This window comes from Microcaecilia unicolor, chromosome 9, assembly GCF_901765095.1.
Source record: "Microcaecilia unicolor chromosome 9, aMicUni1.1, whole genome shotgun sequence".
Classification (NCBI taxonomy): Eukaryota; Metazoa; Chordata; class Amphibia; order Gymnophiona; family Siphonopidae; genus Microcaecilia; species Microcaecilia unicolor.
The window spans coordinates 169038152-169062614 of NC_044039.1; the positions used below are offsets into that span (position 1 = coordinate 169038152).

The window sequence follows — 24463 nt, forward strand, 5'->3', positions numbered from 1 at the left end:
AACTATTCCCGATATGAAACCTTTGAAACAGCCAAGTTTTTAGATGTTTCCTAAAGAGCAGATAATTAGCAGTTCTGACATTCTCAGGAAGCAAGTTCCACATCTTTGTGGCTTGTTAGGAAAAAGTAGACAATATTTTGCTTATATCACACTCCTTTCCCCCCTAGTAAGTGTAATAACATTCAATTTTTTGATTGTAACACACATTGAAGAGATAAACAAAACACGAGTTTTGGCATATATTGTGCAAACTAAAAACATTATTCATGCCTGCATGGGTAACCAATGAGCCTTGATATACAAAGGTGTTAGCTTATCAAATTTCCTGACAGAATATACCAATCTCAGGCCCCGATGAACAAAGGCAGCCGTAAAATTTAGCAAATCACTGTCAGCGATACACAAAGGGGATCAAATGCAAATGAGCTGCACAGATCCTCCTTTGTGCATCTTCGCTGTTTGCAAGTTCAAGCTGTCAAATCTATTTCACAGCTGTGATGCACTAGACCACCACTGTTACCCCGCTGGTCCAGTGGACCCTGACCCCGGAACCTTTTAAAACCTTTTCCCAGTGGACCAAACCCCTTTTCCTACACAGTCACACCTCCCCCCCCCCCCACACCCAACCCACACCCTAGCCCCTCCCTGTACCTAACAACAAGGTAGAGGAAGAAGGGCAGGAGCAATGTCTAAAGCAAACGTTAATAGCAAGGTAAGCTTTTTTTTTTTTTTTTTGTTACATTTGTACCCCGCACTTTCCCACTCATGGCAGGCTCAATGCGGCTTACATGGGGCAATGGAGAGTTAAGTGACTTGCCCAGAGTCACAAGGAGCTGCCTGTGCCGGGAATCGAACTCAGTTCCTCAGGACCAAAGTCCACCACCCTAACCACTAGGCCACTCCTCCACTCCTTTGTGCATCTGGCCCTCAATCTGCTGAAAATCTGGTTCTGATGAGCGACACCCATTTACATAGTAACGTAGTAAATGACGGCAAATAAAGACCTGTACAGTCCATCCAGTCTGCCCAACAAGATAAACTCATTTTACATGATATGTTATACTTTATATGTATACCCAAGTTTGATTTGTCCTTGCCTCCTCCCTGGTTCCGCATCTCTCACTCTCTTCCCTCCTATCTCCCTCCTCCCTTCCCTCTGTTGGTTCCACATCTCTCCCTCCCTCCTCCCATCCCCTCAGTTCAGTATCTCTGAACCATTTCCCACTTCTTGCTCTAGCTCAGCTCCTCACTCCCATTCCCCCACCTCTCCCACCCCAAGGGTCCTGGGTCCTTTAAACTTGCCTGTGATGCTCACCTGTACTGGCAGCAGAAGCTGCTCCTACACGGATAAATGCTACTGAATGTTGGGGCATTATTTATTAGGAAAAACAGTAGACTACACTGCACTGCTTACTCTGAAATCCATGACAGACAGGAAGAGCGCTAGAATGAGGGAAATCTGTGCATATGCATACTAAGAGTCATGAGCAGGCCTACAGCTAACAACTGATGAATATAAGGGTGCAATAATTTGTACTACCCTTTCCTAATATGTTAAGCCCATATGCATTAACATATAGAAGCACAGAAAAATGAAGGTCAATCTAGTCTGCCCATCCATGCCATCCACTATCCCTTCCTCGCCCTCAAAAGTACTTTCAATGGCTGTTCCAGTAAGCCAGCACTGCACAACAGAAAGAAGTGTTACAGTCTATTGGTTGGATACACTGGTATCCAATGTTGCCTGCTGTCTAGCATCAAAAAGGAGAGGTCTCTAGTGTTTATTTGTAACTACTGGCATCAGGAGTTGTGTTTCTGTACTGTTCTCTGTGCAAAGCCTTCTATAAGCAAAGTCACTTCGCAATTTATTACATCAGTCTCTCAGTATGTACTTGAGGCAATGGAGGTCAAATAGACTTGCCTATGGTCACAGGAAGCATCAGTGAGAGAAGTGGGATTTGAAACCTAGCTTCTCTGGTTCTCAGTCTGCTGTTCTACCACTAGGCTCCTCCTATTAATCACTGTAGATTTGTATTTTGAACAGCCAAGACCTCTCTGGACACTGATCTTCTTGACCTGAGAGTACAGTGAAGCAAGTGTCTATGAATTGACAGCCCTGGAAATATTCCTTTCCTCTCCTGTCCCATATGGTCCCCTGAGATCTAAGAGTAGTCCACTACCCTTTGCCTACACTGTTACTTCAATCCTGCAAATAAAAAGGTACCTAGGTATTAAGACAGAAAAGGGCGTATGGGGAGGAAAGGATGTGAAAACAGAATGAAGAATGTATTTATTAGTTATTGTGGATCTGTGGGGAAAAGTTAAGACCAACCTGCTAAACAGTAAATTAAGGGAACTGAAAATTATTCTTTGCACTTACCTCCATTTGCCCCTTTTCAGCTGTAATTTGGCAGTATGGTAACTTGAAAGGTAAAATTGCTACAGCAGGACGAGGAAGTGTGGGAGGAAATCTTGCTCCTTTACAGGGAACGCACCTATCAGTGGACAAAAAAAAAATCTCACTCAACCTTTGTATACATGCTAAATCTCTACACCAGATTACAGAGTAGAATTTGTAAGAATTCAGAAACTATAAGAGTGACAAATTTTTAATCTTTCACTATCCATTTTAACTCATTTTTATCCTTCATAATTGGCTTCTGCAAGTCCAAACCAAGGAGAAATTAGACCTTAGCTGCTAATTTGCTTTCCTTTAGTCCCTTCAGACCAGCCTAAAACTGGCTCTTCAGGCCACTTCCCTACCTGGGTTATGCAATCCTACCAGCAGGTGGGGACTGATAACTACAGAATTCTGGTGGAGTCTGTAAGTTAGCTGTGCAGTCAGTATGAGCATAAGAAGCAGAACATATAGTAACATGGTAAATGACGACAGATAAAAACCTGAACGGTCCATCCAGTCTGCCCAACAAGATAAACTCATTTTACATGGTACGTAATACTTTATATGTATATCTGAGTTTGATTTGTCCCTGCCTTTCTCAGGGCACAGATCGTAGAAGTCCCTGATAAGTCCCTTTCATCCTCTCTCAGTGACTTTGACGCCTGGCTTGCCTTCTTCCATGATCCTTCCTCCCCCTCTCTCATCCTTGGTGACTTTAATATTCCTGCTAATGATCCTTCCAACTCTTATATTTCCAAGTTACTCGCTTTAACGTCCTCCTTTAATCTCCAACTATGCTCCACCTCCCCCACTCATCAAAATGGTCACTGTCTTGATCTCATCTTCTCCTCCAACTGTTCACCCTCTAGTTTCCTTGCCTCTGATCTTCCCTCCTCTGATCACCATCTTATAACTTTCACACTTAAATCTCCTCCCTCCCAGTCCCGTCCTATCTTATCTAATTTATCTAGGAATCTTCACAATATTGACCCTTCATCTCTATCCTCCCATGTTTCAAACCTCCTCTCTACTGTGGCACCATCCACGTCTGTCAACGAGGCTGTTTCTTTTTACAACAATACTCTATCCTCTGCCTTTGACACTCTTGCACCTTTGATGACCCGCCCTATAAGGCGTACAAAACCCCAACCTTGGCTGACTTCTAATATCCGCTACCTACGTTCCTGTACCCGCTCCACCGAACGCCTCTGGCGGAAATCTCGGGCCCTTGCTGATTTCTTACACTTTAAGTTCATGCTGACCTCCTTCCAATCTGCTCTTTTACGTGCCAAACAGGATTATTACATCCAACTGACCAACTCTCTTGGCTCTAATCTTCAACTTCTCTTCACCACATTGAACTCTCTCCTCAAGGTGCCCCTCCCCCAACTCCCCCTTCATTATCTCCTCAGACCCTTGCTGAATTCTTTCACAACAAGGTTCAAAAGATAAACCTTGCATTCTCTACCTCACCACCTCTCCCCTCCACTAGTCCATTCCCCCTCTCTCTCCTTCCCCTCATTCCCTTTCCTCCTTTCCTGAAGTTACTATTGCGGAAACTACACTTCTCCTTTCTTCCTCAAAATGTACCACCTGTTCCTCTGATCCCATTCCCACCCACCTTCTTAATGCCATCTCTCCTGCTCTTATTCCTTTTATCTGTCACATTCTCAACCTCTCACTTTCCACTGCGACTGTCCCTGCTGCCTTTAAACATGCTGTGGTCACATCTCTCCTTAAGAAGCCTTCACTCGACCCTACTTGTCCCTCTAATTACCGACCCATCTCCCTCCTTCCTTTTCTCTCCAAATTACTTGAGCGTGCTGTTCACCGCCGCTGCCTTGATTTTCTCTCCTCACATGCTATTCTTGACCCACTACAATCTGGTTTTCGCCCTCTACACTCAACCGAAACTGCGCTTACTAAAGTCTCCAATGACCTATTACTGGCTAAATCCAGAGGTCAATATTCCATCCTCATTTTTCTTGATCTTTCCGCTGCTTTTGACACTGTCGATCACAGTATACTTCTCGATACCCTGTCCTCACTTGGATTCCAGGGCTCTGTCCTTTCCTGGTTCTCTTCCTACCTCTCCCTCCGCACCTTTAGTGTTCACTCTGGTGGATCCTCTTCTACTTCTATCCCTCTGCCTGTCGGTGTACCTCAGGGTTCTGTTCTTGGTCCCCTCTTCTTTTCTATCTACACTTCTTCCCTTGGTTCATTAATCTCATCCCATGGCTTTTCCTACCATCTCTATGCTGATGACTCCCAAATCTACCTTTCTACCCCTGATATCTCACCTTGCATCCAAACCAAAGTTTCAGCGTGCTTGTCTGACATTGCTGTCTGGATGTCTCAACACCACCTGAAATTAAATATGACCAAAACCGAGCGTCTCATTTTCCCCCCCAAACCCACCTCCCCGCTCCCCCCGTTTTCTATTTCTGTTGATGGCTCTCTCATTCTCCCTGTCTCCTCAGCTCGAAACCTTGGGGTCATCTTTGACTCTTCTCTCTCCTTCTCTGCTCATATCCAGCAGATTGGCAAGACCTGTCGTTTCTTTCTTTACAACATCTGTAAAATCCGCCCCTTTCTTTCCGAGCACTCTACCAAAACCCTCATCCACACCCTTGTCACCTCTCGTTTAGACTACTGCAATCTGCTTCTTGCTGGCCTCCCACTTAGTCACCTCTCCCCTCTCCAGTCGGTTCAAAACTCTGCTGCCCATCTCGTCTTCCGCCAGGGTCACTTTACTCATACTACCCCTCTCCTCAAGACCCTTCTCTGGCTCCCTATCCGTTTTCGCATCCTGTTCAAACTTCTTCTACTAACCTATAAATGTACTCACTCTGCTGTTCCCCAGTATCTCTCCACACTCGTCCTTCCCTACACCCCTTCCCGTGCACTCTGCTCCATGGATAAATCCTTCTTATCTGTTCCCTTCTCCACTACTGCCAACTCCAGACTTCGCGCCTTCTGTCTCGCTGCACCCTACGCCTGGAATAAACTTCCTGAGCCCCTACGTCTTGCCCCATCCTTGGCCACCTTTAAATCTAGACTGAAAGCCCACCTCTTTAACATTGCTTTTGACTCGTAACCACTCGCCTCCACCTACCCTCCTCTCTTCCTTCCCGTTCACATTAATTGATTTGATTTGCTTACTTTATTTATTTTTTTGTCTATTAGATTGTAAGCTCTTTGAGCAGGGACTGTCTTTCTTCTATGTTTGTGCAGCACTGCGTACGCCTTGTAGCGCTATAGAAATGCTAAATAGTAGTAGTAGTAGTAAGTCTGCCCTGCACCGGTTTTATTCTCCAAATACCAGCGTCGCCACCCAATGTCTGCTAAGATTCCACAGATCCATTCCTTCTAAACAGGATTCCTTTGTGTTTATCCCATGCATGTTTGAATTCCATTACCGTTTCATCTCCACCACCTCCCATGGGAGGGCATTCCACGTATCCACCACCCTCTCTGTGAAAAAATACTTCCTGACATTACTCCTGAGCCTTGCCCCCTTCAACCTCAATTCATGTCCTCTAGTTCTACCACCTTACCATCTCTGGAAAAGGTTTGTATGCGGATTAATACCTTTCAAATATTTGAAAAAACTAACAGAATAAGAACCAACAAATCTTCCCTAAACCTTCTCTTCCATGGTTTCAAAATCCCACATAATGTGAAGGAACGCTACTCTGCAAAGAAAGCAGCTGCCTCAAACAAGAGCAGTCACAGAGAATCTGCTGCTGAAAACAAGCTATACAACGCTCTCTGGTTCATTGACTACTCTCCACGAAGAAGAGTTCTTGCTATCATTTAAAAGAGGGGTTTGTTTGTTTTTTGTAACAAAAGGGAAAACTTTCATCCAAAAAACAGCACTCCCTCTGGAAAAACACCAAAACAAATTCCCCACAGAGATGATAACCAAAATGCAGAAAACCAAATCATAACAGTACAGGCAGGTTTTAGGCCAGTCTGGAGGAACTAAATTAGCAGGTAAGGTCTAATTTCTCCTTCATTAGTGTCCCTCCAGACATGCCTAGATGGACAAGAAGTACCAAAGCAGTGAGCATCAAGGGTAGAACCTTCAGAGCCCTGACTCAAATATCTGAGCCCCAAAAGCCACGTCCCGATGATCAACAGCATCTATATGGTAGTGTCTACCAAAGGAATGTAAATAGCACAAGCCCGCCGCTCTACAAATCTCCTGCAGCGGTACCAAAGAGCTATCAGCCCACAAAACCACCTGCCCTTTGGTAAAATGTGTATTAAGGGCATCTGGGACCACTCTGCCACCAAGAAGGTAAGCCGAAGCAATGGCATCCATAATCCAATACGCTATGGTAGCCTGAAACGCAACCAGGTCCTTTCTACAACAAGCTACATAAACTGACTATCCTGATCGATGAACAAAACTGGCTCTTCAGGCCACTTCCCTACCTGAGGGAACATGAACAAAGCATAAAACTGGCTCTCCAGGCCACTTCTCTACCTGAAGAAATAAGGCCGAGACACAAAACTGGCTCTCCAGGCCACTTTTCTACCTCAGGGAACATGACTGAGGCACAAAAAACTGGCTCTCCAGGCCACTTTTCTACCTCAGGGAACATGACTGAGGCACAAAAAACTGGCTCTCCAGGCCAATTCCCTACTGCACAAAACAGTCTTCAGTACTGCCACTCAAGGACATTTCCCTGCCACAGAGAAAAAAAACCGACTCAAAACAGTCCGCAGACAGAATCAACCATAAAAAGGAAAACATTGAAGACCGTGTTGGCAGAAAAAAAAAATTGCAATGAAACACTGTATAGTTAACCACTATAGCTACATAATACATGGTTCCACATTAGGAGTCACCGACCAGGAGAGGGATCTAGGCATCATCGTTGATAATACCCTGAAAACCCTCCACTCAGTGTGCGGCAGCGGATAAGAAAGCAAATAGAATGTTAGGCATTATTAGAAAAGGAATAGAAAATAAAAATGAGGATGTTACAATGCCTTTGTATCGCTCCATGGTGCGACAGCACCTCAAATACTGTGTTCAATTCTGGTCACCACATCTCAAAAAAGATATAGAGGAATTAGAAAAGTACAGGGAAGGGCGACAAAAATGATAAAGGGGATGGGATGACTTCCCTATGAGGAAAGACTAAAATGGCTAGGGCTCCTCAGCTTGGAGAAAAGATGGCTGAGGGGAGATATGATAGAGGTCTATAAAATAATTAGTGGAGTGGAACAGGTAGACGTGAATCGCTTGTTTACTCTTTCCAAAAATACTAGGAGTAGAGGGCATGCAATGAAGCTACAAAGTAGTAAATTTAAAACAAACCAGAGAAAACATTTCTTCACTCAATGTGTAATTAAACTCTGGAATTTGTTGCCAGAGAATGTAGTAAAAGCAGTTAGCTTAGCGGAGTTTAAAAAAAGGTTTGGACGGTTTTGCCCACTTCCCAGGCATTTAAGGCCCCTAGACAGCACAAGGACCCCCGGAAACAAAAAGAAACCCCTCAGGGCCAAGGAACCAGGAGGTATCGGAATAGAGAAATCAGGAACCAGAATGAATTACAAACACTGATGACCCCAGTAACATTCCCCTCCACTTTAGGACTAGGAATCCCTAGGCCTACCAGACCAGTCAAGACTGCACAGGCTCGCACCAGCTAGGCTAGTCTAGAGGGACGCTAAGACATGTGCAGTCATCTAGGCTAGTCTAGAGGGATGCTGAAGATTGTGCAGTTTTTCTTTTCTTTTTTAAACACATGTGACACCAGCATAAATTGTAAAAATAGGTGTGTCAGCCTGCCCTAAAAGTGACTTATGCTCAACAGACTAAGTTCTTTGGTGAAGGAACATTTTAATTATAAAATGGTGTTTTATAACACTGTGTACACTATGATTATTTATTTAATTTCCTATACCAATGCTAATTAAATGATTTAGTCTATACTTATCTGCAAGCGTACCTCAGCTGTTGAGGGTTTTCATGAATGCCAACTACCCAGTAGTGATCAGATTTTCCTTTGCAGTGCTCTCTAGTATCACATACTGGTGTCCAAGTGTTGCCAAGAGATCGATTCAACAATCGCACAATGCCTTCTGAATCCACATAACATGGCGTACCTTTTCATAATTAAGCAAACAAGAGACCAAATGTTTAAAAGGATGGCAGACATGGCTAAGTATTATAGTGAAACAAAGTCCGTCAAGAAGGAAACACCAGAATAGTTTATAAAACTACAGGTAAAAAAAAAAAAAAAAAGAACAGCAGACATATACCTTTAGCTGGTAGAGTCTACATTAAAATATTGATTCTGGATTAAGGATGTGAATGCCACTTAAAAAGTTTACCATTAAAAACTACTGAAATTTAAGTGGCTAACCAGTTAAGCCAAATATAGTCTATACCTAGGAGGGGGCAGGGGTCAAAAGAAAAGGGAGCCCCAATGTGTTCATGTCTTCGCTGCACCTTCTCTCCCAACACGTCTACATCCATTTTTTATTAGATGGCCTTTTTGTGGTGTCGGTAGGCTGGGGCTTTTGAGACACTGAAGGTGGACAAGAATATATAAAAGAGGAGGTATAATTTCCTATCAACTGGCTGACTGCTGTTCTATTCCTCCACATATCTCTTAACTATTGGAGTTTCTTTTACTTCCTCTCTTTTATATATACTATATAATTTTGTTAAACCACATTGGTGCTTTGACTATGAAAATATAGCAAATGATTTAATAAACAAATATTGTCTCAGCCTTTTCCCAGACATGCCCTAAGCACTCCAATGTTCAGCTGATAATAGCCTAGTCTGCCCTAATGTGGGTGCTACACAGCACACTTGAAAAGGGGAGGTAGAAGTCAACTGTAGGCCGATTCAAGGAGGTCCCTGGCTCATATCACAGATGTTATTGTTAAACCACTAAATAAGACTTTCTTACCATTTAACCAGATAACACATTTCATACCCATAGTCTGGGTCACATAGACAATGTGTGTAAACCAGAAACTTGTGAGAAGGCATGGTTTTGACAATCTGCATTCCAATGTTGCAGAATGAATCCCTGGGAAAATATGGTTTTATACGTTTCAGCTTCCACATAGTGTGCAACATTTTCTTGGTCGTGTTCTTAGCTTGGCTTTAGGAGATAAGTAGGACACATATCAAGCAGACAATTTGAATGTACTCTCTCTTACCTTTATTATCCCTCTGCTAATTGAGTCTGCAGGTGTAAACGAAGAGTAATGATGCATTGAGCACTCCCTCCTTTTTTTGACTACCGAGTTCAGACTCACAGTTCGAACTTTGTGGGACACTGCAGCACCAGTGTGCATGTCAGGACCGAGCAGCATAGGAGGAAGCAGCACTCAAATCCCTACTCTCTTCTCTAAACTGCAGGCTTAACTGATTCAGCCTAGCAAGAAAAGGATTGGTGGGGATTGTGGTCAGATCTGTAGTGAGGGCCCAATTTTGTGGCCCTTACCATAGAATTACAGGCGGTTGGGAGTACCTTGTTATTTAAAAGATATTTTCAATTTTAATTTTAGATTAAATGTATTGTTTTTGTATTTAGTACTGTAATAGTACTTTTAATATATTTTGTATTCTAATTGTAATTCCCAAGTGATTATCTTGGTTTTCTTTGCTAATTGTAAACTGCTTAGAACCTTTTGGTAATAGCGGTATATAAATAAATGTTAATAATTCTATACTGTCCCAACCCAATAGAAGCCTACTTTACCTTCATTTTAAATAAAGGAAAAGGAGGTTACGAGATTTGATATACCACCTTTCTATGGTACAACCAAAACAGTTTACATTTATTATACGAGGTACTTTTTCTGTCCCTAGTGGGCTCACAATCTAAGTTTTTCGAAAATTGAAAGAAACTACCCTACATTATAACTACCTTCTCATTAAGAGGACAATTTTCAGAAGTCATACACCACATAAAGAGGCCATTTGAAAATTGACCAGACTTACATGTCTGCATAGGGATCAGTGATATTTGTACTTCTAAGTGAATAACAATGCAAGTTGGGGAGGAAATAGCTTATTTTTATTACATTTTCAAATCTATGCCCTTTACTTTCACGGAAATATCTGCCGAGAGAGCAAATCCAAATCTCTATAGGTACTTTTGGTCTGGGGCAATTTTTATGCCCTCAAACTTTGCAACATATGTGACCACTTTTAAAAGCTGTTCTCCCCCATATTAATTTGTACTGGGTCTGGAGCCTATTTAAAACAACTATGGATTGTATTCAGTCATCTTAGAATACATTCAGAACCATATTGTACCTAGGCTAAACCACTGTAATGTGCTCCATTTTCAGGTTCTTGAACTGGTAAAATGTCTGCAGCTGACTCAAGAACACTGCTATACCATTTCTTATAAACCTTCCACAGCTGACTTTGCATTCTTCATTAAAATTGATTTATAGAAAAACAATTAGAAATAAAAAATGATATGCTTTGAAGTGTTCCTGAAGTCACTCTGATGTTCTAACCAATAGCTCCAATACAATTATATGAGAAAATCATTCATTTAGTGAAAAAACAGCTATAGTAATTTTTTAAGAATGAATTGTAAGGCACAGACCTAGAGGTTGGGCACTGAGCAACTCAAACTTGCAGGTTGTGTTTCTATAAAACAAGCTCTCTTAATATAACAACCATTTATAGTGTATGTCACAAAATAGCATTTCTAATTTTAAGATGTGTATCTGTTGACAGCTGGCCTTCAGTATTATCTATATGCAAATGTTTAATCTAATAAGCAATATTCATATTTTAGTTGTGCTAAAAACTGATTGCTCAGGGACTGCATCTGTACCCCACCCCACCCCTCTTCTAGGTAAACACTGTCAATCCAAGTCCTCTGTTCTTCTGTAGAGCTCTGCCACCTGCTGACTCACTGTACAGACACTGGACGTACGACAGATTTAAAACAGTATTTCTTAATCTGATCCTGGACTACAACCCTAGCAAGTCTGGTTGTTAGGATATCCACAATGAATACACACAATTTGGAGCTTCGTGGGGCACCTCTGTTCTGATCTCTATATTAAAATATATCTTATGATTTCTGCTACTCAGGTGAGTATGTATTTGGACATTAGCCCAGGTTTTCTGATTCTAATACCAGGCCCGTTATCATTTACCTGAGGAGAGCCTCTTGAAGTAAGTTAAAAATAAAAAATAAGATTCTTACCTTCAGCTGAAAATCCCAGCCAAGTGAGGTAGGATTTCCTCGTCAGAGGGAGAGGGTCTCCATGCAATACCTGCCTTTTTCTTTTCCCCACTTCCATCAGCTGCACACTAAGACACTGTTCCTCATCAAAGCCCACAGCTGTTAATGTTAAAAGGGAGAATAATTGCTATCAACTCTGAAGATACACTGCAAAGTATTGTCATAATTTAGCAAATTATTACTGAAAGTGATGGCAAACAATGGTGTGGGCAATAAACTCCATTAATGTAGTAAAGTCACATAAAAACCAAATGGCCCATCTAGTCTGCCAGGATTGATGATCTCTCTCTATCATTTTCTATCAATCACTTTGGCTAGATGAGTATACAAATACCTATCATTTAAACCAACATCCCACCCCTCCTTCAGTTCTCCTAACCTCTACTCTCATTGCCTTCCAGAACTGTTCCCAGCATATACTACTTTTATTTCTTCTACTTGTTGCCCCCCATTTCCCCCACAAGACTTTAGATTCAGTAGCCTACCTTACTGTATTTCATTTTCATCCTTTGCCAACTGAAAACATTCCTCCCCCAGCTTTGAAATGAAATATCATCATTGGAAGCGCTGCCATGGGGAGTCGAGAGCTCTAACTGGATATTCTCCAGCTCAGACTCCATGATAAGTTATCAAGAGTAATGGATTCTACACTAAAAAGAACACGCAACTGTGGCAAATGGTAGTGGCTGTCATTCAAACAAAAACTAAATAGTTCTGCTTTAAAGCAACAGATGCTAAATCATCTATAAATTCATGACATCTTACTCATAAACTTAAATTATTCCTCAATATCAACACTGTTTTAATTTGAGGGATGTTAGTATATAATAAATTCACAAGTATGACTAAAATGACATCCTGCAAATTATGTTGGTATTATTAGAAGTCACCATAAAGCAGTGATCTTCACTATTTTCCTAACAAGGGCCATGTTGACAAAAAAAAAAAAAACAACTTCAGTGTGAGAGCCAAGATTATTGCTGAACAAAGCAGGCAGAACACTGCGAGGGAAATCGTCATCTAATGATACTGGTGTCCTGAACGGTTTCCCTCTAATAGTTGGCCTGGCAGCTCAGGTGTATTCAGAGCAATTTGTGTCACTAAAATAAAAGCCTACCCCAATCACATTCTCAGTCTATTCTCTAGCTCCTCTCCCCAACACTTTTTCCTCCAACTTCATCCCAACTAATCCTAGTCCCCATTCCTATCTTATCCTCACCAGTTGGGCTTTACCATCCTGTCTCCACTTCCAAACCTTCAAGCTGACTGTACGCCAGGTTTTAATCTTATAGATTTGTTGGCTGTGACATCTTTGGAACACCTATTCTGTTTTTTTTCTGGCACCACATGACTCTCAGCAAGTTTGAGCTGCTCAGAGCCCAATCTCCCACACTGCTCTCCCAGTCTTATAAGAATAGTAAAGGAATTTGGATAACAGGTCTTAGAAACTGCAGGGCCCTATACGGACCAGTTTGGTGGGGCCCCTTGCCCAGCCCCAACCCTACCCTACTCAACCCCTCCCCTGCCAACCTTGCCTCCGATAACTCACTTCTACTCTCTGTACTCACCATCCTCTTCTCACTCATCTCCCCTGAGATTCCTGATGGTCTCTCCCACATGGTTCCACCATGCCAAGCATCTCCCCTCCCTCTTCCTTCCCAGCATTTCCTCTCTCTCATTCTCCACCCACACTTGTAGCCAATATCCCTGTCCTGTCCACCCCTCTCTCCCCTCCATCCCTCTAGTCCAGCATTTCCTTGTCCCCTCTCCTTCCTCTCCACCCCTATGGTCCAGAACTCCCTGTCCCCTGCTCCCTTCCCCCTCCATCCCTATGGTTCAGCACTCTCTGTCACCTCTCCCTTCCCCTCCTATGATCCCACAATTCTCTCTCCCCTCTCCCTCCACCCCAATGGTCCATCAACTCCCTATCCTCTCTCACTACCATTCTTCCTTATGATCCAACATTTACTTGTCTCCTATCACCCCTTCCCCCTTATAGCCCAGCAGCTCGGTCTCACCTGCTTTCCCCTCTCTGTTTCCTCTCCTGCTGTGGAACCAGCACCTCTCCCTTCCCTCCTCTTCAGTCCAGCACCTGCTCCCCTCCCCCTCGAGTCTTGCACCTTGTGACAGGGTATACATCTCATCACTGGGAAATGAGTTCCCGAGGGGTGGATTGGAAGGGTACCCAAAAGTTGACTCGGAGTGGAAGGGTACCCAAAAGTTGAGGAACTTCACTCTGAGAGAGAAGGGGACCTACTAAGAGGACCTAGAAGCAAAGGAGCCTAGGAAAAGCAGAGACTGATTGCTCTCTTCTTGGGAATTGAGAAGCTATTGGGATGTGGATGGACCTTTTTTCCTAAGGATTTCCACAGGCTAACAACCTATCCTGGCTGGAACATCGATTGGCTGACACCTCTGGGTAGGCAGTAGAGCATCACATTTGGTTGCAGTGATGGGATTCGGCTGAAACCACTGAAGGACTGACTGAACCTGGATATAAGTCCCCTCAGGGAAGTCATTCCTCACCGGCCTGTTCTTGTCTGGGGGGAGTGGGCTCAAGGGGCTCTCTTGGTGGAGGGGCCCCTTTTCAATACCACAACAAGTAGGCCCCTGGACGTATAAGATTACCAAGACAGGGGCAAAACCTAGATTTACCAAGTTAACTTGTTGAAATCCTGGGTAGAAAGGGAAAGGTTAATAGTGGACGTAGCTGATGAGGAAGATGAGGATTTGGGACCAGACCCTGGAAGATAAGGGAACAGCATCCCATTAAGATCGGGGAATCATTCCAGCTGTCACAAAAAGTGCAGTTGCAGGATTAAATTCACAGATTCCAGGATGCGTTTTCCCCATTGCTAGGTCATACACAAGTCGGGATCCATCGTATAATAACCCAACCTGGCGAGATAATAAGGCAGCAGCCATATCGCTTGCCCCAGGCCAAGAAGAAAGAAGTAGAGCAGGAGGTACATAAGTATTGCTATGCTGGGACAAACCAAGGGTCCATCGAGCCCAGCACCCTGTCACCGACAGCAGCCAAAAGAACAAGCAATTTGTCCCGCCCATCCTAGAAATACTGTATTATTCCCTCATCCATTCAATAACATTCTATGGCTTTTTCCTCCAGGAAGCCATCCAACCCTTTTTTGAAGTTCGCTAAGTTAACCGCCTTAACCACCTTTTCCGGCAGCGAATTCCAGAGGTTAACTACTCGTTGAGTGAAGAAACATTTCCTCCAATTCGTTTTAAATTTACCACACTGCAGCTTCATCGCATGCCCCCTTGTCCTAGTATTTTTGGAAAGTGTAAACAGACGCTCCACATCGACCCATTCCATTCATTATCTTATAGACCTCTATCAGTAGCCTAGTGGTTAGTGCAATGGACTTTGATCCTGGGGAACTGAGTTTGATTCCCACTGCAGCTCCTTGTGACTCTGGGCATGTCACTTAACCGTCCATTGCCCCTGGTACAAAATAAGTACCTGAATATATGTAAACCGCTTTCAAAGTAGTTGCAAAAACCTCAGAAAGGCGGTATATCAAGTCCCATGTCCCTTTCCCCTCAGCCGCCTTTTCTCCAGGCTGAAGAGCCCCAGCCTCTTCAGCCTATCCTGATAGGGAAGTCGTCCCATCCCCTGTATCATCTTTGTCGCCCTTCTCTGCACCTTTTCCAATTCCACTATGTCTTTTTTGAGGTGCGGTGACCAGAATTGAACACAATACTCGAGGTGCGGTTGCACCATGGAATGATACAACGGCAGAATAATATCATTATTTTTGTTTCAATCCCTTTCCTAATGATACCCAACACACTATTTGCTTTCCTAGCCGCAGCAGCACATTGAGCAGATGTTTTCAACGTATCATCTACGATGACACCTAGATCCCTTTCTTGGTCTGTGACTCCCAACGCTGAACCTTGCATGACATAGTTATAGTTTGGGTTCCTCTTTCCCACATGCATCACTTTGCACTTGTTCACACTAAATGCCATCTGCCATTTAAACGCCCAGTCTCCCAGTCTCGTAAGGTCCTCTTGTAGTTTTTCCACAATCTTCCCGCGATTTGACTACTTTGAATAACTTTGTGTCATCGGCAAATTTGATTACCTCACTAGTTATCCCCATATCTAGGTCATTTATGAATATGTTAAAAAGCAGAGATCCCAGCACTGATCCTTGAGGGACCCCGCTAACTGCCCTTCTCCATTGCGAATATTGACCTTTTAATCCTACTCTCTGTTTCCTATCTTTCAACCAGTTTTTAATCCACAGTAAGACACTACCTCCAATCCCATGTCCCTCTAATTTCCTCTGTAGTCTTTCATGAGGGACCTTATCAAACGCCTTCTGAAAATCTAGATACACAATATCAACCGGCTCACCTTTGTCCACGTTTGTGGTACTAGAGATGTTACAGTTGGGGATTATCAAGGCGTTTACCAGCGAGTGGGCTAGCCTCACTGTGTTACTACCTAAGCCCGACGGAAGTACCAGGTTCTGTATGGACTTCAGAGGGGTCAACAGTGTGTCCTTCTTTGATGCTTACCCGATGCCCTGGGCAGACGATTTGACAGAACATCTAGGGGAGGGCCCACTAATCCCGTTGGAAGAAGAGTCATAGGAAAAGACAGCTTTTAATACTCTTCAGGGTTTATATCAGTTCACGCTATTGCCCTTCGGACGTCATGGGGTCCCCACTACGTTTGAAAGAGTAATGAATCAAATACTTAACCATACCAGGCCTATGCTCGGGCCTATCTAGATGATATGATGGTCTTCTCTACTACATGGGACGAGCATCTAGCACAGTTAGGGGCAATCTGTGAGGTTCTTAGGCAGACGGGTTTCACGGGTAACCCAAAAACGTTTGCCCTGGGGCAGAAAGAGGTGCAATACCTTGGCCACTAGGTAGGGGGGGAAGGGGTCCAAGTAAAGCCCATGCCCTTGAAAGTGGAGGCTATCCAAAAGGTGCAAGTGCCCAAACCTAAGACACAGCTAAGAGCTTTTCTGGGCCTAGTCAGGTACTACAAAAAATTCATACTCTGGTTTGCAGAGTTAGTAGTAGACTTAACAGCTATGTTGTAAAATTCACGGCCCAACAAACTGAAGTGGGATAGGGTGGCTGTCCAGGCCTTTGCCTCTTTGAAAGAAGCTTCCAGAATGTACATTTTAGTCGAGAACTCATCTTACAAACAGACGCCTCAGGGTTGGGCTTAGGGGCGGTGTTAAGCAAAAAGATAGTGGAAGATGAGCACTCTGTGTTGTACCTGAGTAGGAAGTTAACAGAGGTAGAACAACGCTATGCTATGACAGAGAAGGAATATTTGGCTGTGAAGTGGGCAACGGAGTCCCTCAAGTATTGTCTCCTAGGGAGGAATTTTGTCCTAGTTACCAATCATGCCCCTTTGAAATGGCTAGGCCAAATTAAAAATAATAATGCCAGACTCATCTGGTTGTAGTTGGCCCTGCAGGCTTATGATTTTGAAGTACAACATACAGCAGGGAAAAACCATACCAATACAGACTTCCTGTCCCTGGAAGGGGTTTACCAGGGGAGTGAAGGCCAGAAGGGGGACACACCAGCCTAAAAAGGGAGGATGTATGTGATGGGGTATACACCCTGTCACTTGGAAATGGGTGATGCTAGGGTCCACCTTGCAGGGGTCAGCAACCAAGAAAAAGATATAGGTGTCATTGTACATAATACGATGAAATCTTCTGCACAATGTGCAGAAGCAGCCAAAAAAGCAAGCAGGATGCTAGGAATTATTAGGAAAGGGATGGCAAATATAAGGCCAAAAATACTCTAATGCCTTTGTATCGCTCCGCGGTGCGACCTCACCTTGAGTATTGCGTGCAGTTCTGGTCACCGTATCTCAAAAAATATATAGCAGAATTAGAAGAGTGACCTAAATGATAAAGGGGATGGAACTCCTCTCGTATAAGGAAAGGCTAAAGAGGTTAGGGCTGTTCAGCTTGGAAAACAGAAGGATTAAGGGAGACATGATTGAGGTCTACAAAATCCTAAGTGGTGTAGAACGAGTAGAAGTAAATCGATTGTTCTCTAGTCTTTGTACTTTTGGAACGAGTACAAACTCAAGGAAGTTACATGGAAACACTTAAAACAAATAGGAAATATTTTTTCACTCAACAAATGGTTAAGCTCTGGAATTCTTTGTCAGAGGATGTAGGAACAGCAATTAATGTATCTGGGTTTTAAAAAGTTTTGGACAAGTTCCTGGAGGAAAAGTCCATAGTCTGCTATTACTATGTAAGCCGCATTGAACCTGCTTTGAGTGGGAAAGCGCGGGGTACAAATGTAATAATAAATAAATAAATTGCAGTGCTAGCCTTCCTTTAGTGGCTACTAATTTGGCACTTAAAATGTTACTAACAATTTTGGAAAAGGAGAGATTATCATTTCACAAATATATGTTTCTTTGGTTGAATCCTAACTTTTTGATTGATAAGCAAGTGGTGAATTGAAAATGTTGGCAGCAGTTTGATATTTGACAGCTCTGTCAAGTTTTAGAGGGTAGGGAATGCAAGTCCTTTGAACAATTATGGCTTAAATTCAATCTCCCTCCTTTTCAGTGTTTTTCATGGTTGCAACTTCAACATGCTAAACGACAGGTGTGCCCAGACTTTTCTTCTCTGTCTGTTTGGCCTCTTGAAAAACTGATGGGTATATTTACTTCAAGCCAGAAGGTGGCTTCAGCGTTTCATCACAGACTTCAGTTTGCACGGCGAGATCTCCAGCACATGTGGGAGCACGACTTAGATGCCAACTTTCCAGATCAAGAAGACATTTTGGACTTCCTCACTATGTGTGTCTAAATCAGCTTATATTATGCAGAGTGTTTATTTTTTGATGTATAGATCCCTATGGACTGTATGCAAGGTTGCCAAGATTTATGTGGACTGCTCCAATAAATGCTGGTCCTGTTTGTGGGACACTGGTACATTGCCCCACATGCTTTACTTTTGCCCTAGTCTCTAGGTCTTCTGGAGTAGAGTATGAGCTAGAGTTAATAAGCTACTACTACTACTACTACTACTATTTAGCATTTCTATAGCGCTACAAGGCATACGCAGCACAAACTACAGGATGTCTAGGACACCTTTTCCTTTAAGTTACTCATTTGGAAGTCAGAAGCCCTTATTGATGATTTATCCAAAAATGAAGCTTTTCTGTTCGATTTTTTTGTTAACCATAGCACTGAAACTTGTGATTATAAACTGGAAAAACAACTCAATTCTGGATGTTAATATGTCGTGGATCTCTGTTTCTATAAGAAATGCAAAGTGGCAGCTGCAGAAAAGAGTTTGCCTCCAAATTTGATTGGTGAAGTGGAAAAATTTGGATGCTGGTTTTACATGAGCTGTATAGTGTTATCTGTGGCCTTTAGTATAGTTTATTGTTATTGGGGGGGTTCCCTTATTTAATATTCCTTTAAAACTTTCTAATAAAGAAATTGGAACAAAAAAGTGTTGTATTAGCTAGGGGGTGAGAGACTGATGAGCACAGACCAGAAGAAGGACCTTGGGGTGATAGTATTGGGAGGATCTTAAGCAGCAAAACAATGTGACAAGGCAGTGGCTGTAGCCAGAAGGATACTAAGGTTGCAGAGAGAGAGGCATACCCAATAGAAGACAGGTGTTAATGCATTCGTACAAGTGATTGTTGAGGCCCAATTTGGAGTACTGTGTTCAATTTTGGAAGCTGTATCTTGCTAAGGACATCAAAGACTTGAGGCAGTTCAGAGAAAGGTGACAAAAAAGATATGGTGCTTGTGTCAAAAAACGTATGAGAAGAGATTTGAAAAACCTCAACATGTATACCCTAGAGGAAAGGAGGGATGGATGGGGGGGGGGGGGGGGGGATATGATACCCTTTAAGTATTTACTTTGCATATTAATACAAATGTTTAATTTTTTTTTTCAGACATGGGGAAACGGTAGAGTTGAGGTTGCAGGGTGGGAGACTGAGCAATATCAGGAAAAGGTAGTGGATGATTGGAATCCCTCCTGCAGGAGGTTGTGAGGACAAAAAAAATGAGAATTCAAGAAGGTGTGGTGTAAACACAGAGCAACACTATATAGAAAAAGGATTAAATCCAATTAAAGCAAAATTTAACACCTCATAACTGGTGTGAGCTTTGATGGCAGTTTCAGAGCTTGGGAAGACAGACCAATATCAGGCAAACTTCTAAGGTCTGGATCCTGTAAATGGCAAATACCGATCAGGACTGAGGATGGAGTGGGCTCTGATGGCAACTCAAATAGTTGGGAAGTAGGACTGGTGCTGAGCAGATTTCTACAGTTTATGCCCCAAAATTGGCAGGGAGAGACAGAGATAAAGTATACCTATATTTAATCATAAAAAAGTGGAACCCATGCAGAGTGCCAGATTCAACTCTGGCCACCTTCATGGGCAGACTGGACGGACTGTGCAGATGTTTATCTGCCCATCATTTACTATGCTACTATGAACGGTTTAATTAAAAATAGTTATGTTCTACAAATACTGTAACCAACCTCAAAGCATTTCAACACAGCAAGCCATTAAGCTGGCCATGTCTGAAGCATTGTTCTAAAACACTGCAGCAAGATTCCCAAATCTTATTTATGCAAACTAGCAGCTGTATGCATACAAGCTGTTTGGCAACTAGCTTTATATCCCTGTATGCTTTCTACTGAATAAGCAACTTCAGATCCTTCTCTAAAAGGTCACTTTCACATCTGGAGTATGTTCTTCTGCTGTACATAATGAAATTAGAGAATGGAGGGCACTGCACACTGGCACAGCTCTGTCACTAAGATCCAGTCAAAAACCACAGACCAGACTGAAAGTGACTATAAGGTATCAGTCTAATGATGTTTTAGAAGTTTATATAAAAATAGGCAGGAAGTTACAGTATATATATATATTTTTTGCAGTGAGCAAATGTTGACAATATTAAAATAATTTTAATAACTGACTAAATTCATATACTAAATTTTCTTTTCAAAAAACTTCTCCTATCGCAAGGTTGGGTCACACTGACAGCACATTACAGATGTACCTATTTTGCATACAAATGCAGGACTAAAATTTCCAGGTCTGTCAACCCAGAACAAAGTCACAAATATTGAATGGATTACGATGTTTTGAGTAAGAGAATAATAAATATAGGAATTAACATAAATATTAACCTCTGTGACAGACAATCAAAAGTTGTTCTCCATGAGCTGCCAGCGAAACCACAGGTCCAGGAAAACTAAAAATCTCTTTCTGGATACCCCCAACTGTGAACAAACGAAGAAGCTGTGCACTGGTGGCACACCCAACCCATCCTTGCCCAAGGCATACAGCTTGAATATCTTCACCCTTTGGCATATCTACCGTCCACTCCTTGCTTGTGTCCCATGAGCTGAAGTGAAGGCATTGAAGCTTACTGGATATAAAAAAAAACAGAATGCAAAACTTTAGAAGTATGAAATTCCAACTCATAATGATAAAACCTTAGATTGTAAACTAGAAGGAAAACTTCAAATTAAGAGACAGAACTGCTTGTCCAGTTTATCTATCTATAACTTCATGCTTTACTCCTTCAAACCCATATTTGAGAAGCAATAATTTAAAACCATAACTAAGCCTGTCTCTTCCTAGGCACTGAAAAACAGCCAAATTAGGCAGCCCTCACTATGGCCTACTACGGACATTATGTAACACTGTCAGTTGGATAAATCCACAAGATGTCAGGGCCACCCAGAGATCCAACTGCATAGTCAACAGACATGAAAATGACAAAAAACTTACCTTGCCAGTTCTTCTGTGCTTTCACAGGCTAGCAGCACTGCTTCCTGGGACAGATCAGCTATTGTGTAATTCAGGGTGTTGGTCAGATGCATCGCATGGTGTACAGAAGTATCATGAAATTCCACATCAATAGCATTATCTTGCTCATCATTGTAGCAGCGAATTACTCCAACTGAATTCCATACCTGCAGAAGAGGTCTTAGTATTACAACACTGAAAAACATTCAAAGTAAAAAATTGTTTAAGAGATGACAATTTTCAAAAATTGTATGCTGGTAAACGTACTACATACTTTTGAAAAAAAACAATCCCCTCCTATCCATCAGTGCAGGGAGAGCAGGGTTAAGGTTGAGGGTTGGAAGTACCTGCTACAATATAGGTGTAAAGTTCACAGTGCACCTACATATTTTGGAAAAACTAGTTACTGTAACTCATATTTAGGGTTACTTCTGGCTAGCATAAGGCAATGGCAAACACTGCACAATATGGCTACAATATTACTAACAGGAAGGAAAACAGAGAATCATGATATGCTTCTTTTTACCAGCTACACTGGCTTCCAATTGCAGTGCTACATTTTAATGTGCTTTGTTTGGTTGCCACATTGTAGAAGGGTCTTCCCCATTATTTGGCTAGGATAATTGTGCCAAGGACACACAAGTGCTCCCAAGCAAAGGTTTTGCAGTTACTTTTGTTGTGTTCAGATCAACGTCAACGTCAACTAAGAAACAAGCTTTCCATTATGCTGGTACGAAATTATGGAATGATTTTCCCCTTGTGTTGAGAGAAGAGATGAATTATCTTCATTTTAGAAAGCAGATGAAAGCTTGCTGTTTGTACAGGTTATTTGGAAAGTGAGTGGGTAGTTTCTGCTGTCTCTGATGTGACATAAGAATAGCCATACTGGGTCAGACCAATCCATCTAGCCCAGTATCCTGCTTCCAATAGTGGACAGTTCAGGTCACAAGTACCTGGCAGAAACAAAATTAGTAGCAACATTCCTTGCTACCAATCCCGGGGCAAGCAGTGGCTTCCCCTATGTCCATCTCAATAACAGACTATGGACTTCTCCTTCAGAAACTTGTATAAACCTTTTTTTAAACTCGGATACGGTAATCACTGTTACCACATCCTCCAGCAGCGAGTTCCAGAGCTTAACTATTTTTTAAGTGATAAGATATTTCCTCTTATTTGTTTTTAAGTATTTCCATGTTATTTCACTGAGTGTCCCCTGGTCTTTAAACTTCTGGAAAGAGTGAAAAACCAATTCACTTTTACCTATTCGATACCACTCAGGATTTTATATACCTCAATCATATCCCTCCTCAGTCGTCTCTTTTCCAAGCGTGCTTGGTTTGATAGGTGTACAAAATATCTTAGGGTCACCTCAGATATTTTGGCTGCATTTGATACTGTTCATCACACTATCTTAATCGAACAAGAGCATTGGGGATAGGAGGAAATATATTGAAGTGGGATGAATCACTTTTATCCCAGAGAACGTTTAGAGTTCAAATTGAAGATCAACTTTCTGACTGGTTTGATATTTCATCAGGGGTCCCTCAGGGATCAGCACTTTCAGCTATTCTTTTTAACATTACATTAGTCCGATCTGTCACCTTTTGTCTTGTTTAGATGTTCAATTTTTTCTATATGCAGACGATTTACAATTTTATGTCCAATTACTGCTACTGTTGAAAAGGTGTTTCAATTTTTGGGTACCTGTCTTCAATCGATTAGGGCTTGGCTAACAACAAATAGACCTAAGTTGAATTTGTCTAAATATCAAATTCTGTTTTTATTTGGTAGGGTAACTCCTTGACAATTTAAAAACACCAATTGTTAATTGCTTGAAATACTTGGGGGATTGGATTGATTCTACTCTTTCTATTAATGAACAACTGAAATCTACTGTTCAAAAAGTTTGTTTTAAGCTTAGGTTATCACATAGGATGAAGGATTTTTTTGTCACTGCCCAGTTTTCGAACTGTTGTTCAAGCATCCATTTTCCCTTTATGGGATTATTGTAATGCCCTTTATTTAGGGCTGCCTGCCTATAAATTATGTGCACTACAGATTTGTCAAAATGCTGCAGCTCAGATTTTGTCAAACCTATCTCAATTTGATCATATTATTCCTGCTCTCCAAGAATTGAATTGGTTGCCTATTGTTTGAAAGATCAAGTTTAAGGTTATGACCTTGGTCTAAAGTCCTAAATGACAGTGGCCCTTTAATTTTGGCCAGTTCTTTGAACATCTGCATGCCAACTAGACCTTTGAGATCTAGTGGCAAATCATTTTTAGAAGTTCCTTCTTTTCAACAGATCAGATTAAATGTATATCGTTCTTCTATTTTTTACATTGAAGGACCTGTTCTCTGGAATGCCCTACCTGAGGTTTTGCACAAAACTTGCTCTTTTGTACAATTTAGAAAGTGCTTAAAGGCTCAGATGTTTACACAAGCTTTTGCTAATAACTAAGGACTGATGTTAGCATAAAATACAGTAAATAAAATACAAAACTATGTCTTGTCTAATGTGTTTGAAGACGAGTATGTTATTTGTAAAGATTTTATGTATACCTAGACTTGTAAGATAGTGCGTACTATACCTTTTATAAATAAATAAAAATACTGTGTTTTAGCTTGAACATTTTTAACGTGCAAAACTTGCATCAGTAACATCAACATAGCTTAAGATAATTAAATGTTAATAGTAATATGTAAGTATGATGACTAAATAAATTCATAAAATTTCTCATTGAAATTCAAAGCAGTTGTGGGAAAACAGCAAAAAAACTGTAGGCGGTTACTTTTTTTAACCACACCCTGTATAGTATAGGCACTGTTCTAGTACAGCATGGTCTGAAAAAACCAACAGCAGAATTATGGGCTCTATTATAAGACTTAAATATATCTGAAATTGAATGACCAAAGATGGTAATTTAAAGTGATTCCAAACACTAACAGTTTACATTTTTCAAAAAATTGTCTTCCAATTAAACCTT

General features: G+C 41.8%; 1 protein-coding gene across 4 annotated transcripts in view; it reads right to left on the reverse strand.

The window, feature by feature from the left end:
• Positions 1-24463, reverse strand: part of WDHD1 (WD repeat and HMG-box DNA binding protein 1) — a 157898-nt gene that overhangs the window by 54169 nt on the left and 79266 nt on the right. For all 4 annotated transcript variants that reach the window (XM_030214282.1, XM_030214279.1, XM_030214280.1 and 1 more), the window contains 5 exons: positions 21459-21643; positions 20852-21093; positions 11614-11751; positions 8368-8524; positions 2381-2495 (listed from right to left, as the gene is read on the reverse strand). In XM_030214282.1, coding sequence (XP_030070142.1) covers positions 2381-2495; positions 8368-8524; positions 11614-11751; positions 20852-21093; positions 21459-21643 — 837 coding nt within the window. The remainder of the gene's footprint in view (positions 1-2380; positions 2496-8367; positions 8525-11613; positions 11752-20851; positions 21094-21458; positions 21644-24463) is intronic.